The sequence below is a fragment of the Bombina bombina genome, chromosome 3, assembly GCF_027579735.1.
Source record: "Bombina bombina isolate aBomBom1 chromosome 3, aBomBom1.pri, whole genome shotgun sequence".
Classification (NCBI taxonomy): Eukaryota; Metazoa; Chordata; class Amphibia; order Anura; family Bombinatoridae; genus Bombina; species Bombina bombina.
This window is the reverse complement of record NC_069501.1, coordinates 41921254-41938167: the sequence shown is the minus strand read 5'-3', so window position 1 is coordinate 41938167 and position 16914 is coordinate 41921254. Positions and strand designations below refer to the sequence as shown.

At 41.0% G+C, this 16914-nt stretch overlaps 1 protein-coding gene across 1 annotated transcript in view; it reads right to left on the bottom strand.

Moving 5' to 3' along the window:
• The window catches only part of STXBP5L (syntaxin binding protein 5L), a 1275950-nt gene that overhangs the window by 301865 nt on the left and 957171 nt on the right, over positions 1 to 16914 (bottom strand). The window contains exon 17 of the mRNA XM_053705139.1: positions 2836 to 2961. Coding sequence (XP_053561114.1) covers positions 2836 to 2961 — 126 coding nt within the window. The remainder of the gene's footprint in view (positions 1 to 2835; positions 2962 to 16914) is intronic.

Here is a 16914-nt window from a genome sequence, read left to right as displayed (position 1 = left end):
CAATGGTGTCACAGTCATCCAGAGTTGCTAAAACCTCCCTGAGCAACAAGCGGAGGTGTTCAAGCTTAAATTTAAATGCTGTCATTTCAGAGTCAAACTGAAGTAACGCCTTCCCTGAATCAGAGAAGTCACCCACAGATAGAAGCTCTCCTGCTTCGGCTTCTGTACATTGTGAGGGTATATCAGACATAGCTACTAAAGCGTCAGAAAGCTCTGCATTTGTTCTAGCCCCAGAGCTGTCTCGCTTTCCTTGTAACCCTGGTAGTTTCGACAATACCTCTGTGAGGGTATGATTCATAACTGCCGCCATGTCTTTTAAGGTAAACGCATTGGACGCGCCAGATGTACTTGGCGTCACTTGTGCGGGAGATATAGGTTCTGACACATTGGGAGAGCTATGAGGTTTAACCTCCCTTTTGTCAGTCTGAGAAACCTCTGGTGATAAATCCTTAAAACCCATAATATGGTCTTTATAACTTATAGAAAGGTCAGTGCATTTGGCACACATTCTAAGAGGGGGTTCTACAATGGCTTCTAAACATAATGAACAAGGAGTTTCCTCTATGTCAGACATGTTTAACAGACTAGTAATGAGACCAGCAAGCTTGGAAAACACTTTAATAAATGTGAAAAAGCAATTAAACAAAAACAGTACTGTGCCTTTAAGAGAAAAAAAACTACCCCATAAACTGCAAAACAGTGATAAAAAGTAGTAAACTCTACAAACTTTTTACAGTGTGTATAAGAGACTAAAGCAGCATTGCACCCACTTGCAAATGGATGATTAACCCCTTAGGCCCCAAAACGGATTAGAAAAACTGAAAAACCGTTAAAAAACAATCAAACACACTGCCACAGCTCTGCTGTGGCCCTACCTGCCCTTAAACACAATTTTTGCAGGAAAAACACCCTCTATAGTGGTCCTAGATGCCAGAGGACTCCTTTAGGGAAGCTGTATGTCTCAGTCTGAATATCAGCTGCGCATAAAGTGCGCGAAAATAGGCCCCTCCCACCATGCACTGAATGTCAGAGGGCCTTAAAAAAAGTACTCCTAGGAGTGATCTAACAAGACATGTGGACAAATAGGCCCCAAATAAAGATTTATCACCCTCAGAGAAAAAACGTTTTTACTATAAAACATGCAAACGTTTTTACACTAAGTAATATGAGTATTAACATGAATATTACCCTTTTTTGCAAGCATGATCCCAGTTGCTGTTAAATCACTGTATCAGGCTTACCTCAAATATACCAGGCACTGTCAGCATTTTCTAGACCTTATCATCTCTCTAGAAAAAAATATACTGAACATACCTCAAAGCAGGCAATCTGCAGACCGTCCCCCCAACTGAAGTTTTCTTTCCATACTCTTTAGTTATGTGTGAGAACAGCAATGGACCTTAGTTACAAACTGCTAAGATCATCAAACCTCCAGGCAGAATTCTTCTTCCAATGTCTGCCTGAGAGTAAAACAGTACAACGCCGGTACCGTTTAAAAATAACAAACTTTTGATTGAAGGTAAAAACTACACTAAGTCACCACATCTCTCTTGATACTTCCTTTCTTGTCGAGAGCTTGCAAGAGAATGACTGGGGGTGGCAGTTAGGGGAGGAGCTATATAGACAGCTCTGCTGTGGGTGTCCTCTTGCAGCTTCCTGTTGGGAAGGAGAATATCCCACAAGTAATGGATGAACCCGTGGACTGGATACACCTTTACAAGAGAAAAAGCTGTTAGCAACTTTAATCAGCTTAACACAATACTGAATCTGTTCCTAGAATCCCTCTCCAGATGCTACCTCAGCTTGCCAGGTAAAATAAGCACCTATGGAAACATTCAATCTTCCAGTCCACTATGTCTTTAAAGGAGGTGCTATTCTCTAAGGCAGTAATGGCCAACTTCTTAGCACATGGGGGCCACAAATCAATAAATTAGAAGCCTTACGGGCCCCATATAAATGTATGGGTATTTAACAAACAAAGAATATATGTCCACAAAATGTTCAGTGGCACAGGGCCAGATTTAGGTAAATTTACAGGGTACACTCTATCTGCTGTTCTTCCCTCTAGAGAAGAGGTTTTCAAAGTCTAAGATAGTGGGCCCTGCCTTGGTGAAACTTTTAAGATGAGACCTCCTCACACACAAGCAATGATGTTTTATATTTGTTAAACAGTGTGCTTTGAAATGCTTGTAATTTAATATTTATTTATTATACACACACACAATCTCATACATACACAATCTCATACACAGACACAATCAATAACATACACACGAACACATACACACACAATCTCATACACACAAACATGCACAATCCCATACATACATACCTACATACATACATACAATCTCACACGCACACACATAATCTCATACACACACACACACAACCTCACACAAACTAGAATGGTCAAAAAATCTCCCAAAGATTTTGCACGATATCTCTCCATGCAAGTGAGTTTTTGACCATTAAGCCATAAGTCCATTTTAGTATAAAATGTTCAGTCTATATATCAAAGTCTCTTTTTCCTCCTAACATTCTGTACATCAGATATTTATTCATATGTTTTCACAGTAAGCTGAATGGGGTCTGTTCCAATTTGTTCCATTATGAAGATAGATGATTTGGTGGAACTGTTTCTTTTACTTTAATGCAGATAATTACTGTTTTCCTCAATAATATAGAAATTTTAATTGAAGTTTGCAGCTGTTCTTCTATGCACATACATTTATTTATTTCATTCTTACGTTTATTTCTTGATCCAAGAGACTGTGGGGGAAAATATCAGTTGAAGCAGCAAACAAACTGATACAATATGTTATTTTAACTTACAGGCCATAGGCAGAACTAACGGCAAGGCTGGTAATCTGCTGTGGAGGCTCCCCCTCTACCCACACCAACTGAATCACAAGCTCCGTCTGGTATCCTGGCGGCATTCTCACTGGGCGACTCTTTACACTAAGTTGAATGAAGTAAAGAGAAAAACAATCAGAAAATAATTGCAGTAAAATTATCTCAATTTATTTTAAAGTTACTATTACTGTAGCTGAAGATTTAGTAAAATATTTTGTATATCATTTTAAGAGACATTATTTAGGTAAGATGGAACACAGTCAACTCTGCTACTAGTCAACATCATGGAATACAGTTTCATGGAGATATTAAATCTATACACACATACTGTATATGTTAATCATATTTCACAACACATTTTACATATAATTGGAATATTTGATCCGAATTTTTTATTTAAATCCACTGTGTATATAGAGAATATTAATAAAGCAGTAAAAGGATAGTGGGGTTGCTTACTGGGGTTGTCTAGTAAATATCTGTTTTCTGGAGGAAAAAATAGTCTTTTTTTGCTCTAGGAGAAAGGATAGGTATTGCATAGAAAATATCTGAAGGGGGTAAAGCTTGATTATAAATGCCCCATGTGTTGCATAACCCACATACTTCTATTGTACTATAGGCTACCTGTATATAGCAGGTAAAACAGTAAAATAAATATTTTCTTTCTATCAGGTTATGCTAATATTTTGCAAACAGGGGCGCAATCCGATATACGGCGTACTTTTCGTCGCAAGCGAGGTAACCCGCGCCGCCCGTAGTTTCACCTCGCACCAATATACCCCGCCGGCAGATGCTAAAGCGATGTCCAGAAATAAGCGTAAGTACAAATTTCTGGAGACGCCAGTGACTTACGGCACTTTAGAAACTGCCGGAGCCTAAAAAAACACGCCTCCCAAAAATAGCCGATACGTATACCCCTCTATCTGCAATCCCCCCTCTCACTCCTAACAATAAATGTATTAACCCCTAGACCGACAACCCCCCCACAATGCAATAAGCCTAATTATTAACCACTAAACCGCCATAGCCCACACCTCAATAAACCTATCCTAGTATTAACCCCTAACCCGCCGCTCCCGGACCCCGCCGCCACCTATATTAAATGTATTACCCCCTAATCTGACCCCCCTACACTGCCGCCACCTATATTAAATGTATTACCCCCTAAACCTAAGTCTAACCCTAAAACCCCCTAACTTAAATATTATTTAAATAAATCTAAATAAAATTACTATAATTAAATAAATTAATCCTATTTAAAACTAAATACTTACCTATAAAATAAACCCTAATATAGCTACAATATAACTAATAGTTACATTGTAGCTATTTTAGGGTTTATATTTATTTATATTTATATATTTATTTTAGCTAGCTACACTAGCTATTAAATAGTTAATAACTATTTAATAGCTACCTAGTTAAAATAATTACAAAATTACCTGTAAAATAAATCCTAACCTAAGTTACAAATACACCTAACACTACACTATCAATAAATTAATTAAATAAACTACAATTATCTAAACTAAAATACATTAAATAAACTAAACTATATTACAAAAAAAACAAATTACAAAAATAAAAAAATATTACAAGAAGTTTAATCTAGTTACACCTAATCTAAGCCCCCTAATAAAATAAAAAAGCCCCCCAAAATAATAAAATTTCCCTACCCTAAACTAAATTACAAATAGCCCTTAAAAGGGCCTTTTGTGGGGCATTGCCCCAAAGTAATCAGCTCCTTTACCTGTAAAAAAAAGAACAATCCCCCCCACATTACAACCCACCACCTACACACCCCAACTCTAAAACCCACCCGATGCCCCCTTAAAAAAAAACCCAAGTGGTCCTTACCTGTCCTGAAGACCGGCGGAGAAGGTCCTGTTCCAGGCGGTGAAGTCTTCTTCCAAGCGGCAACTTCTTCTTCTTCCAGGAACCAGACGGCGCGGAGAAGTTGAAGACCGATGACCGCGGAGCTGAAGACCGTTGACGCTGGAACTGAAGACCGTGGAGCACTGACTAGGAATTCAAGGTACTCGATTAAAAATGGTGTCCCTTGAATTCCAATTGGCTGATTTGAGCCTTCAAATTCAAATCAGCCAATCGGATGAGAGCTACTGTAATTCTATTGGCTGATTTGAATAGCCAATAGAATAAGAGCTACTGTAATTCTATTGGCTGATTTGAATAGTCAATAGAATGTCAGTAGCTCTTATTCTATTGGCTATTCAAATCAGCCAATAGAATTACAGTAGCTCTCATCCGATTGGCTGATTTGAATTTGAAGGCTCAAATCAGCCAATAGGAATTCATGGGACGCCATTTTTAATCGAGTACCTTGAATTCCTATTCAGTGTACGGCGGAGATCGTATGGAGAGGATCCTCCAGGCTCCATGGCTCCGTGGTCTTCAGTTCCAGCGTCGCTGATCTTCAGTTCCAGCGTCGCCGGTCTTCAGTTCCAGAGTCGACAGTCTTCAGTTCCAGAGTCGACAGTCTTCAGTTCCAGAGTCGACAGTCTTCAGTTCCAGAGTCGAAAGTCTTCAGTTCCAGAGTCGACAGTCTTCAGTTCCAGAGTCGACAGTCTTCAGTTCCAGAGTCGACAGTCTTCAGTTCCAGAATCGACAGTCTTCAACTCCTCCGCTCCAGCTGGTTCCTGGAAGAAGAAGAGGTTGCCGTTTGGAAGAAGACTTCATCGCCTGGAACAGGACCTTCTCCACCGGTCTTCAGGACAGGTAAGGAACACTTGGGGGTTAGACTTAGTTTTTTTAAGGGGGGATCAGGTGGGTTTTAGAGTAGGGGTGTGTGGGTGGTGGGTTGTTATGTGGGGGGGGGATTGTTCTTTTTTTACAGGTAAAAGAGCTGATTACTTTGGGGCAATGCCCCGCAAAAGGACCTTTTAAGGGCTGGTAATAGAGCTGATTACTCTGGGGCAATGCCCCGCAAAAGGCCTTTTTAAGGGGCTATTTGTAATTTAGTTTAGGGTAGGGAAATTTTATTATTTTTGGGGGCTTTTTATTTTATTAGGGGGCTTAGATTAGGTGTAATTAGATTAAACTTTTTGTAATATTTTTTTATTTTTTGTAATTTAGTGTGTTTTTTTTGTAATATAGTTTAGTTTATTTAATTGTATTTTAGTTAGATAATTGTAGTTTATTTAATTAATTTATTGATAGTGTAGTGTTAGATGTATTTGTAACTTAGGTTAGGATTTATTTTACAGGTAATTTTGTAATTATTTTAACTAGGTAGCTATTAAATAGTTATTAACTATTTAATAGCTATTGTACCAAGTTAAAATAAATACAAAGTTACCTGTAAAATAAATATAAACCCTAAAATAGCTACAATGTAATTATTAATTATATTGTAGCTATCTTAGGGTTTATTTTATAGGTAAGTATTTAGTTTTAAATAGGAATAATTTAGTTAATAATATTAATATTATTTAGATTTATTTAAATAATAAAGTTAGGGGTTGTTAGGGTTAGACTTAGGTTTAGGGGGTAATATATTTTATGTAGGTGGTGACAGTGTAGGGGGGTCAGATTAGGGGTTAATATATTTAATATAGGTGGCGGCGGTGTAGGGGGGGTCAGATTAGGGGGTAATATATTTAATATAGGTGGAGGCGGTGTAGGGGGGTCAGATTAGGGGTTAATATATTTAATACAGGTGGCGGCGGTGTAGGGGGGTCAGATTAGGGGGTAATACATTTAATGTAGGTGGCGGCGGTGTAGGGGGGTCAGATTAGGGGGTAATACATTTAATGTAGGTGGCGGCGATGTAGGGGGGTCAGATTAGGGGTTAATATATTTAATATAGGTGGCGGTGATGTAGGGGGGTCAGATTAGGGGGAAATATATTTAATATAGGTGGCGGCGGTGTAGGGGGGTCAGATTAGAGGTTAATATATTTAATATAGGTGGCGGTGGTGTAGGGGGGTCAGATTAGGGGGTAATACATTTAATGTAGGTGGCAGTGGTGTAGGGGGGTCAGATTAGGGGGTAATACATTTAATGTAGGTGGTGGCGGGGTCCGGGAGTGGCGTTTTAGGGGTTAAACATTTTCTTAGGTATTGCAGTGGGGGATTGCGGTTGACAGGTAGATAGACATTGCAAACGCCTGCATTTTGTGGGAAGGTGAAAATGGAGTAAGATTTCTCCATTTTCGCCACGTAAGTCCTTACGCTGTATATTGGATACCAAACTGCGCGTGTTTTGTATGTCAGTCTATGGGCCAAAAAACTACGGGCAAAGGCAGAAATATACGAGCGTAACTTCTATGTTACGCCGAATATGTGATACCAAACCCGCGCAAAATCTGGCGTCACCGGCTTCTGCGGGCGACGCTGCATATCGGATGGGGCCCCTGATATGTATCTCCCAAACACAAGCATTCCCTAGAATACAATGACAAAACTGGAGCTGATCAAGAAAGTGCACCATAGGTTTGTAAACACATGGAAAATAAACAGTATGACAGTAGTTGTTGTATGAGGAAACATATAGTGAGACAGTAACACAGTAGATGAGGTTGAAAGAAGACAGAAGCTATACAGAGCATTCCTAATATAAAATAAAGAAGCTGGCACTTGAAGTTATATTAAACAATTAAAAAGCCTAACAATTAAACGCAAGCAATTATTTCTCTGAATTCTGTTTTTAGCCAGTCATTTCTTTTTTTTATTAAGATTCAGTTTGAGGCATGCAAAGCATAAATGTCAGTTCAGATTATACAAAAAAATGAGTTGCTAAAAATCAGATTATCAAAAAACTTAGGCAAGAAAAACATAGCAAAGGAGACATTTGTAGAATTAGAAATCACCATATTTACCCCTCGGACTATAGGCCTTCTAAATAACCTATAAAGCCACTCTTGGACCTTTCATTGTTATGAGAAGATATACAGCTAAAGAAGGCTACCAAAAACAGTAAGAGACCACTCTTGGATCTCAAATGGTGAATCTGGATTTTCTTGTTTTATAGAATATATAACAAACTCTTGTATCTGTAGTTCAAGTAGATTATATATATATGCTAGTAGCAAAGAAGTTTTATCTGCTTAAGATGAACTATTAAGTAAAATCATCTACTATCACGTTGCGTAATATATAAATATTTAGATTCGGACTATAGGGAGCTGTTAACCTCAGTGTAATGGACATGAAACTTTAGGAGAATAAGCCAGTTTCTTGCCACATCTTGGCGGTATCATATAGGGCAATAGAAATCCTAAATCCCCAAGAAGTATTGCACCTACAGTTTATATATACTAAAAATATATGTTCTCATATGGATATTAAATACTCTAGATGATGAATTATATCTACAGATACCAGACATACTCAATAACTGTTGCCTATTTATGTTCAAGGGAGCTGGTATTGCTAAGCACAGTACATAAATATAAGTATGTATATAATGGTAAATCGTCGTAAGATATTTATGGATTAGTAAAGGTTTGTAAGATCTCTATAGTGTGAGCATTATTCTTGTAATGCAAAATAATAGGTTTGTGCCTGATACAATTAGATTATTAGGATTGTAAATTTGGCTGTATTCCATAACATGGTAACTCCATGCTGCCCCGGCCGCAGAAAGCATAATAGCTCTATAGAAAAAAATCAGTACCGCCAAACAGTATACATAAAAATATTATCTTGTAAACGTATATGATATAAACCTAATGAAAGTAGCAATAATGTGCACTATTGGAGGAAATTTGTAACTGTGACAAGGCCTCATAATATTAGTTCCAGAGATGAGCACTTTCTGACCAATAACACTGATAATAAGCATATATACTTATAAACAAATTCTGCTTAATAACACAAACCACTGGGAAAAGTCTAGAGAATGAATCATATAACTTATAGCTCATGTGGTTTTGCAGGAAAGAATCAGTCAAACAAACAAACAAAGGGTGGTGTGAGTGCTAATCAGGAAAAGGTTTCTGTGCTTGAATCCCTAATATGGTCTGATAAAATCTCCAATTACAGACTATACGATAAAGAGGTGAGAATGGTGTGGGATAAGCGCTCCAGCTAAGTAGAGCCAACCAGATTATTAAAAAATAAAATGAAATAACAAGAGGAACTAATGATAATAAAAGAGAATTTTTATAGTGATTTAAGTAGATAACTAGTTAATGCATACAGAATATGTTAGCATATACTCAATTACATAAGATGCCGGCATCAGTAACAATCAAACATATTAATCATATTAAAAACAGAAAAATACAGCCGATATAAAATTTCTAAAAGGTTCCCTGAGTGTTTCTTAAAAATATATACGAATATGAATAAACTTGATAAAGGTAAATGACTCTTAGCACAGTGAAATTTGCTCGGCTAAATGTTACCAGTATTATTTTTAAGCAATGGAATATTTAGTCACAGTATTCAGTGGAGGCGTCTGATCTGTTCAGCCGTTAGGAGTAACTGTGAGTGATGGATCGGGAGGTGTGACGTAACGTCACCTGACTATTGTATTCCTCCAATCTCTGTGATATGCTTAAACACAACAAGTTTGAAATTTGTATCCAATTCTCAATTGTAACAAAGTATACTTGTTTATATGATGGTTAGTATCAATACTTGCAAGTGTCCAATGTTCAAAGAATCTGTCCAAATTTGAAAAAAACGGTTTGTTTTATCAGCAGCTCTGAATCCTATGGAGTGTTGATCCGTTTGGTTTTATGTCCGTTCTGAAATGTGAAACTTGTCCTTATCCGAAGAAGCTCCTAAGCACTTGGTTTTTAGTGTATATTAGGGCTATGATGGGAGCAAAGGAAGAAACAAGGGGGCACACAGGAATTATTCATACATCGATCTCAGTGTTGGTTCAAGGAGATAGAAATGAACCTGTTTTTGTGCCAGTAAAACAATTTAGCAGTTCAATAGCCTTAGTATATAATTGGTTACACACAGGAATTACTCATATGTCCTCCCTCTATATTAATCATAGAGATAGGGATGAACCTGTGGAGTGTAACACTACCAGTGATAAAATTCTAAATTGACAGGAGTAAGCAAATCTACGCGTTTCGGCAGTGTTAGCTGCCTTTATCAGGAAAGAATCAGTATACTGCGTCATGGTGTAACCTACACCAGTTTGGCTTCGGTATTGTTTGATGTTCAATAAAGGTGGTTTACCCCTGTAGTTTTATGCAGTAAAACAGTCCAGTTGTGTTATTGCACTCATATATGATTTATATGTGCCATCTTAATGAGCTAATATAGGCTTAGTACCGTACACAATAAAAAAAAAGGGTGCGATTATCTACCGATGCACCGGGTAATCCAATACAGACGTCATGTGTTGGCACACAAATCAAATCTAAAAGACCTCATCTGAGGGGCGGGGAGTGAACAGTATGCATCTAGGTAGGAAACATTATGGAGGAGTACAATAAAAAGACAGCAGAAACATGATTATTGTATATACTATCATACTTATATTACTAAAGTCAATATAATTGTCCCATCGAGCATCTTGTTAGCTCTAAGGTAGCAAAACAATAGATTAGATAGATAGATTACCCTATTCCAGATCTGGGAGGTAAGTCTGGTATAGTGAGACAGCCCAGAGATGTTATGGGCATGATAAAAATTAATACTGTGTTGGATCTTGCACAATTTATTGAAAAACCTCTCTGAGATATGTGGCCTCTGACTTGGGATCAAGCTCTGCAGTACACCATGGGTCTTCAGCTGGGAAGATCTATGTAAGTATCGTAGCCACTCGTCTAAAACACCTCTTGTAAGCTTGAACACGTTTGATCATGCGACATCTGTATAAAGCCGTCAGCTGCGCCACTCATAGCAGTGTTGCTTTGCTTTCTGGGTATGATTGTTGTAGCCTGTTCTACCGCTGGTGTTGTTTCCAATTTCTCGGATTCTTTAGAGTATATATCTTCTTGTGAGACAGGTTTACCCTCAGGATTAAGCAGAACTCATGGAATCTCATGCATAGAAGCGCTCCCCCATGCCAATTCTAGGTATTCGGTCAGGTGCGAGAAGTGCTCATAGAATAGAAATTCCAGGGTTTTTAGCAGTAATGGTTTACTAGGCTCTATTATAAAGATAAAAATAGGAGGATTTCAGCTTTTGGTCTAGTGTAAATTACATATTACATTCCGTGTTCACCACTGTGTCAGTTTATTTTCCCTCTTTGTTTGCCATGTGCAGCTGGGAGCCATTTTACTCACCTCTCTTCCAGACTATGGTGCATTGTGGGGGATGCTGCTCCTTTCCTGCACTTCCTTTTATAGCCAGACTGGTGTGCATCATCCATGTGAGACAGGATGCAGTTTCAGAATTGTGATGTCATCACTTATTATTTAAAGGGCCTCTGTTCAGTATGCTTTGCCTTTGCATTGTCTCAGACCTGTTTGTGAGAGTTCCTGTGTATTACCTGGCTGCCTGACGTCCTTCCTGGTTCCTGATCCCTGGCTTGTTCCTGACTGCTGTTTTCCTTGTTCCTGATTCCATCTCGTCTGACTATTCGCTTTGGCTCCTGACTCGGCTCGTCTGACTACCAGATCTGGTTTTGACTCCTGGCTTGTTATTTGACTTGTGGACTTTTTATTATTTTTTGCTATTAATAAAGGTGTGATTATTTTTGCACGTCTCAGTCTGATTCCTGGCACCTTGACATTACGCAAAGGCCATGAATCCTGATGGTGCTAATTATCCACCTTTACCTGCCATCATTTCCAGGATGGATGTACAGGATCACCGCTTGGATCAATTTGCACTAGCCCTGCAAACCCTGGTGACTCGCACTGCACATTTGGACCAAAGTGTCCCGCAAGTTATGGCTGCTCCTGCTTCCGCTGCTGCACCTATGCCTACCAGGAGCATGTCCAGTTCTGCACCTCTACCTCAGCGATATGGAGGCGATCCTATTCAGTGCAGAGGGTTTTTGAACCAGGTGGGCATTTACTTTGAGATGTTATCTCAGGCGTTTCCCTATGACAGAGCTAAGGTGGGCTTTCTCATCTCGTTACTCTCTGACTCAGCTCTTGCCGCCTGGGCTACTCCCTTGTGGGAGACTAATAAACCTGTGATTTCAAATTACCCTGAATTTGTGGCCTCCTTTCGAAGGGTATTTGATGTTACAGCTCGCTCCTCCTCTGCTGCTAAACGACTCATGTCCAGTCAGCAAGGTACAAGATCTGTTGCTCAGTATGCTATTGAGTTCCGTACGCTTGCCGCAGAGGTAGGTTGGAACAATGAAGCCCTTGTTGCCGCCTTCTTTCATGGGCTCTGATGCGATTAAAGACAAAGTTGCTGCAAGAGATTTACCAGAGGATCTCGAGGCATTGGTGTCTTTTTTGATCCTAATTGACATCAGACTCAGAGAGAGGCCCTCTTTCAAGGAGTGCTTGCGGAAGCCTTCTGTTCCATTGTCTCCTACGTGTTCGTTCCCAGCCATGCCTCCCTCTCCTCCCATGCCTCCTTGTCCTGAGTCACCAGGTACTGCGGAGCCAATGCAGTTGGGATTCACGTGTCTCTCCGCGGCAGAGAGGGCCTTTAGGAGGAGGGGCTCTGCCTCTATTGTGGGTTACAGGGCCACCTTTTGAAGTCTTGTTCTACACGGCTGGGAAATGCTCACACCTAAGGTCCTCGTCCCCAGAACCGCATAAGGAGAAACCTTTGGTCACAGTTGTCCTTTCCTGGGTGGACTCCTCCATAGTCACTCAGGCTCTTGTTGACTCCGGTGCTGTGGGCTATTTCATGTACAGTGCTTTTGTATCAAAGCACTCCATTCCTGTTTTGCCTCGGTCCGTTCCGCTTGCTATTGAGGTCATTAATGGCAGGCCCCTTCAGCCCGCACTCATTACTCACGAAATTGCTCCATTGTCCATGGCTGTTGGAGCTCTCCATTTTGAAACCCTCCAGTTCCAGGTGATAAACTCTCCGCATTTTCCGGTTGTTCTGGGTTATCCCTGGCTCCAGAAGCACAATCCCAGTCTCAACTGGCGCAGGTCCGAAACTTTGTCGTGGTCCCCGCAATATATTTCCACTTGTCTTCAGAAACCAGTTAAAGTCTTGTGCACTTCTTCGGTATCTCAATTGCCAGAGGAGTACTGAGAGTTCCTAGACGTTTTTGAATAGGTGCATGCCGGTACTTTGCCTCCTCACCGGTCTTACGATTGTGCCATAGACCTGCAACCCGGAGCCATTCATCCTCGGGGCCGGGTGTACCCTCTGTCTGTTGCAGAGAATTGTGCTATAGAGGAATATGTTGCTGATGCTCTGTCGCGGGGGATCATCCGCAAATCCTGCTCTCCTGCAGGGGCTGGCTTCTTCTTTGTGAAGAAAAAGGGTGGCGAGTTAAGACCATGCATCGATTATAGGGGTCTTTATCGTCTTACCATTAAGAATGCTTACCCTATTCCGCTCATTACGGAACTCTTTGACCGCCTCAAGGGAGCTACGGTCTTTACTAAACTTGATTTGAGAGGAGCGCACAATTTCATTAGGATTAAGGAGGGCCATGGATGGAAAATAGCATTTAACACCAGGAGTGGGCATTATGAGTATCTTGCAATGCCCTTTGGCCTATGTAATGCTCCTGCTGTTTTTCAGGAATTTATTAATGATGTCCTACGAGATATGTTGCAACAGTGTGTTGTGGTGTACTTAGACGACATCCTCATACACTCACCCACACTTGAGGCTCATCGTTCTGATGTTACACGGTTCTTCAGAGACTATGTCAGAACAGCCTGTTTTGTAAACTCGAGAAGTGTGAGTTCCATCAGACTCAAGTAACCTTCCTAGGTTATGTTATCTCCGTTGCAGGGTTCTCCATGGATCCTGACAAGTTATCTGCAGTTCTGCAGTGGCCTCGCCCAGTTGGTCTTCGGTCTATTCAACGTTTTTTGGGGTTCGCCAATTACTATAGAGTTTATTAAAAACTTTTCTTCTTTGGTCAAACCTTTCACAAACATGGCCCGTAAAGAGAATGATCTACTCCATTGGTCACCTACTGCCATTAAGGCCTTTGATAGTCTTAAGACTGCCTTTGCTGCCGCTCCAGTTCTGGCTCATCCTAACCCTTTCTTGCCTTTCGTTCTTGAGGTCAATGCATCTGAGACTGGAGTAGGTGCCCTCTTATCTCAACGTCCTATGCCTGATGGTTACTTGCATCCGTGTGGTTTCTTCTCTAAGAAATTGTCTCCAGTGGAGTGCAATTATGAAATTGGCGACAGGGAATTACTGGCCATAATTTTGGCACTCAAGGAATGGAGGCATCTTCTCGAGGGTACTAGCGTGCCAGTGCTCATTCTTACTGACCACAAGAATTTAACTTATCTATCTGAAGCAAAACGTTTGTAGCCCTGACAGGCCAGATGGGCGCAATTTTTGTCTCGGTTTAATTTTGTGGTCTCCTACCTGCCTGGTAGTAAGAATGTTAGGGCTGATGCCCTCTCTTGACAATTTTCGCCTTTGTCCAAGGAGGAGTCTGTACCTACTCCTGTTATACCTCCTGGCCATATTTTGGCTACCATACGTACTAATTTGACTTCTCCCTTGGGGGAAGAGATCCTGGCTGCACAAACCAATGCTCCTCCTGAGAAACCTAGTGGTAAGTGTTTTGCTCCTGAGAATCTTCAAACTAAACGTTTGCACACTTACCACTATCCTAAAGCCGCAGGTCACCCAGGCAAGAACCAAATGATTTGGTCTGTCACTCGACAATTCTGGTGGCCAGGTCTTCGTTCTGATGTTGCTGAGTATGTTGTCTCCTGCTCAGTTTGTGCACAGAATAAGACTCCTCGACGTCTTCCTGTGGGTCTTCTTCAACCTATTGCTAATGGTGAGCGTCCTTGGACACATCTTTCCATGGACTTCATTGTCGAGCTCCTTGTTTCCAATGGCAATACTGTTATCCTTATGGTGGTTGACCGTTTTTCTAAAATGTCACATTGCATTCCCTTGATGAAGCTGCCTACCGCTCAGAAGCTTGCTTCAATTTTTGCCCGGGAGGTTTTCCGTTTACGTGGGTTATCCAAGGAGATAGTGTCAGACCGGGGTAGCCAGTTTGTCTCCAGATTTTGGCATTCCTTTTGTGCTCAAATGGGAATCCAGCTTTCCTTCTCCTCGGCATATCACCCTCAATCCAATGGGGCTGCGGAACGGTCTAACCAAGCTCTGGAACAGTTCCTCCATTGCTATGTCTCAGATCACCACAATAATTGGTCTAAACTGCTACCTTGGGCAGAGTTTGCTCGTAATAGTGCTATTAATGCTTCCTCCAAGTTATCCCCGTTCATGGCGAATTATGGGTTTCAACCATTCTTGTTGCCCGATTCATTCATGCCTCAGGCTATTACGGCTTTGGATGAGCATCTCCGGCAACTCAGTTCCACGTGGGTGCAGATTCAGGATTGCCTTCATCGTTCCAGGCTGATCGTACGCGTCTGCCCGCACCTTCCTACCAGGTTGGTGAGAAAGTTTGGCTGTCCTCCTGCAACTTGAACCTTCACGTGCCTTCCAATAAATTGGCTCACCGTTATGTTGGTCCTTTTTGAAAACTCTGACGGGTTAATCCTGTGGCCTACGCTCTTGACCATCCTCCTGCTATGAAAATCTCCAATATTTTTCATGTCTCCCTCTTGAAACCATTGGTTTATAATCGGTTTACCACTGTGTTGCCTCGTCCCTGTCCTATCTTTGTTGACAACCATGAGGAGTAGGAGGTTAGCAGTATTATTGACTCTTGTATGTCCAGGGGCTGTGTAGAGTATTTGGTTCACTGGAGGTGCTACGGTCCGGAGGAGCGTTCTTGGGTTCCCTCCTCTGATGTTCATGGTCCCGCCTTCCTCCGTGCCTTCCATGCCCGTTTCCTCAATAAGCCTTTTGTCCTCCCGCTGGGGAGGGGTCGTTGAGGTGAGGGCACTGTCAGGGTTTTTTCCCTGTTTGTTTGCCATGTGCTGGTGGCAGCCATTGTACTCACCGCTCTTCCTGACTATGGTGCATTGTGGGGGATGCTGCTCATTTCCTGCACTTCCTTTTATGGCCAGACTGGTGTGCATCGTGAGACAGGATGCAGTCTCAGAATTGTGATGTCATCACTTATTATTTAAAGGGCCTCTGTTCAGTATGCTTTGCCTTTGCGTTTTCTCAGACCTGTTTGTGAGAGTTCCTGTGTATTACCTGGCTGCCTGACGTCCTTCCTGGTTCCTAATCCCTGGCATGTTCCTGACTCTGCTGTTTTCCTTGTTCCTGATTCCGGCTCGTCTGACTATTCGCTTTGGCTCCTGACTCAGCTCGTCTGACTACCAGCTCTGGTTTTGACTCCTGGCTTGTTATTTGACTTGTGGACTTTTTATTATTTTTTGCTATTAATAAAGGTGTGATTATTTTTGCAAGTCTCAGTCTGATTCCTGGCACCTTGACACACTGCTTATTTGCTGCTGCGTTTCCCCTTTATCGTGCTAGGAGGGGGGTTGCTGAGAGCCGGGATATGTCTGCTGTCATAGGCCTCAGCGGTCTAGTTCAGGGTACTGCCTCCATAAAAACACTGATCAAGGTAGCGTCTGAGTCCTCAAGACACACCGTTCATGGATTCGGTATTGGAATGCTGAGATGGTCTGGTGTGTTAGAGATAATCGGCGGATTATCAATGTTGTCACCTTTCAAACACCTTTTTCTAGAGTAAACAGACTCAGTTTGACTAACCTTTATTCATAGTTTAAAAAATCTTCAACTACCCTTATACGTTTTGTGGCCCTTCACTGAAATTTTTCTAATTATGCAAATGTCCCTTTTTAAAATTGTTCCCCAGAACAGAACTGCATGCTCGTGGTGAGGTCTTGCCAAGGATTTATATAGACAGAATTATGCGATATTCCCTTGCATCTATGCCTCTTAATAAATGCTTATATCGTATTTGCTTTAGAAGCCACTGCCTTGTATTTCACACTCATTTTTAGTTTGTTGTCTATATGAAAGCCATAATCTATTTTTACACTGTTTTGCTAAGTCTAGTAAAAATAATAGCCTGTATATCTTTATTTCCAAGATATAAAAACCTTAC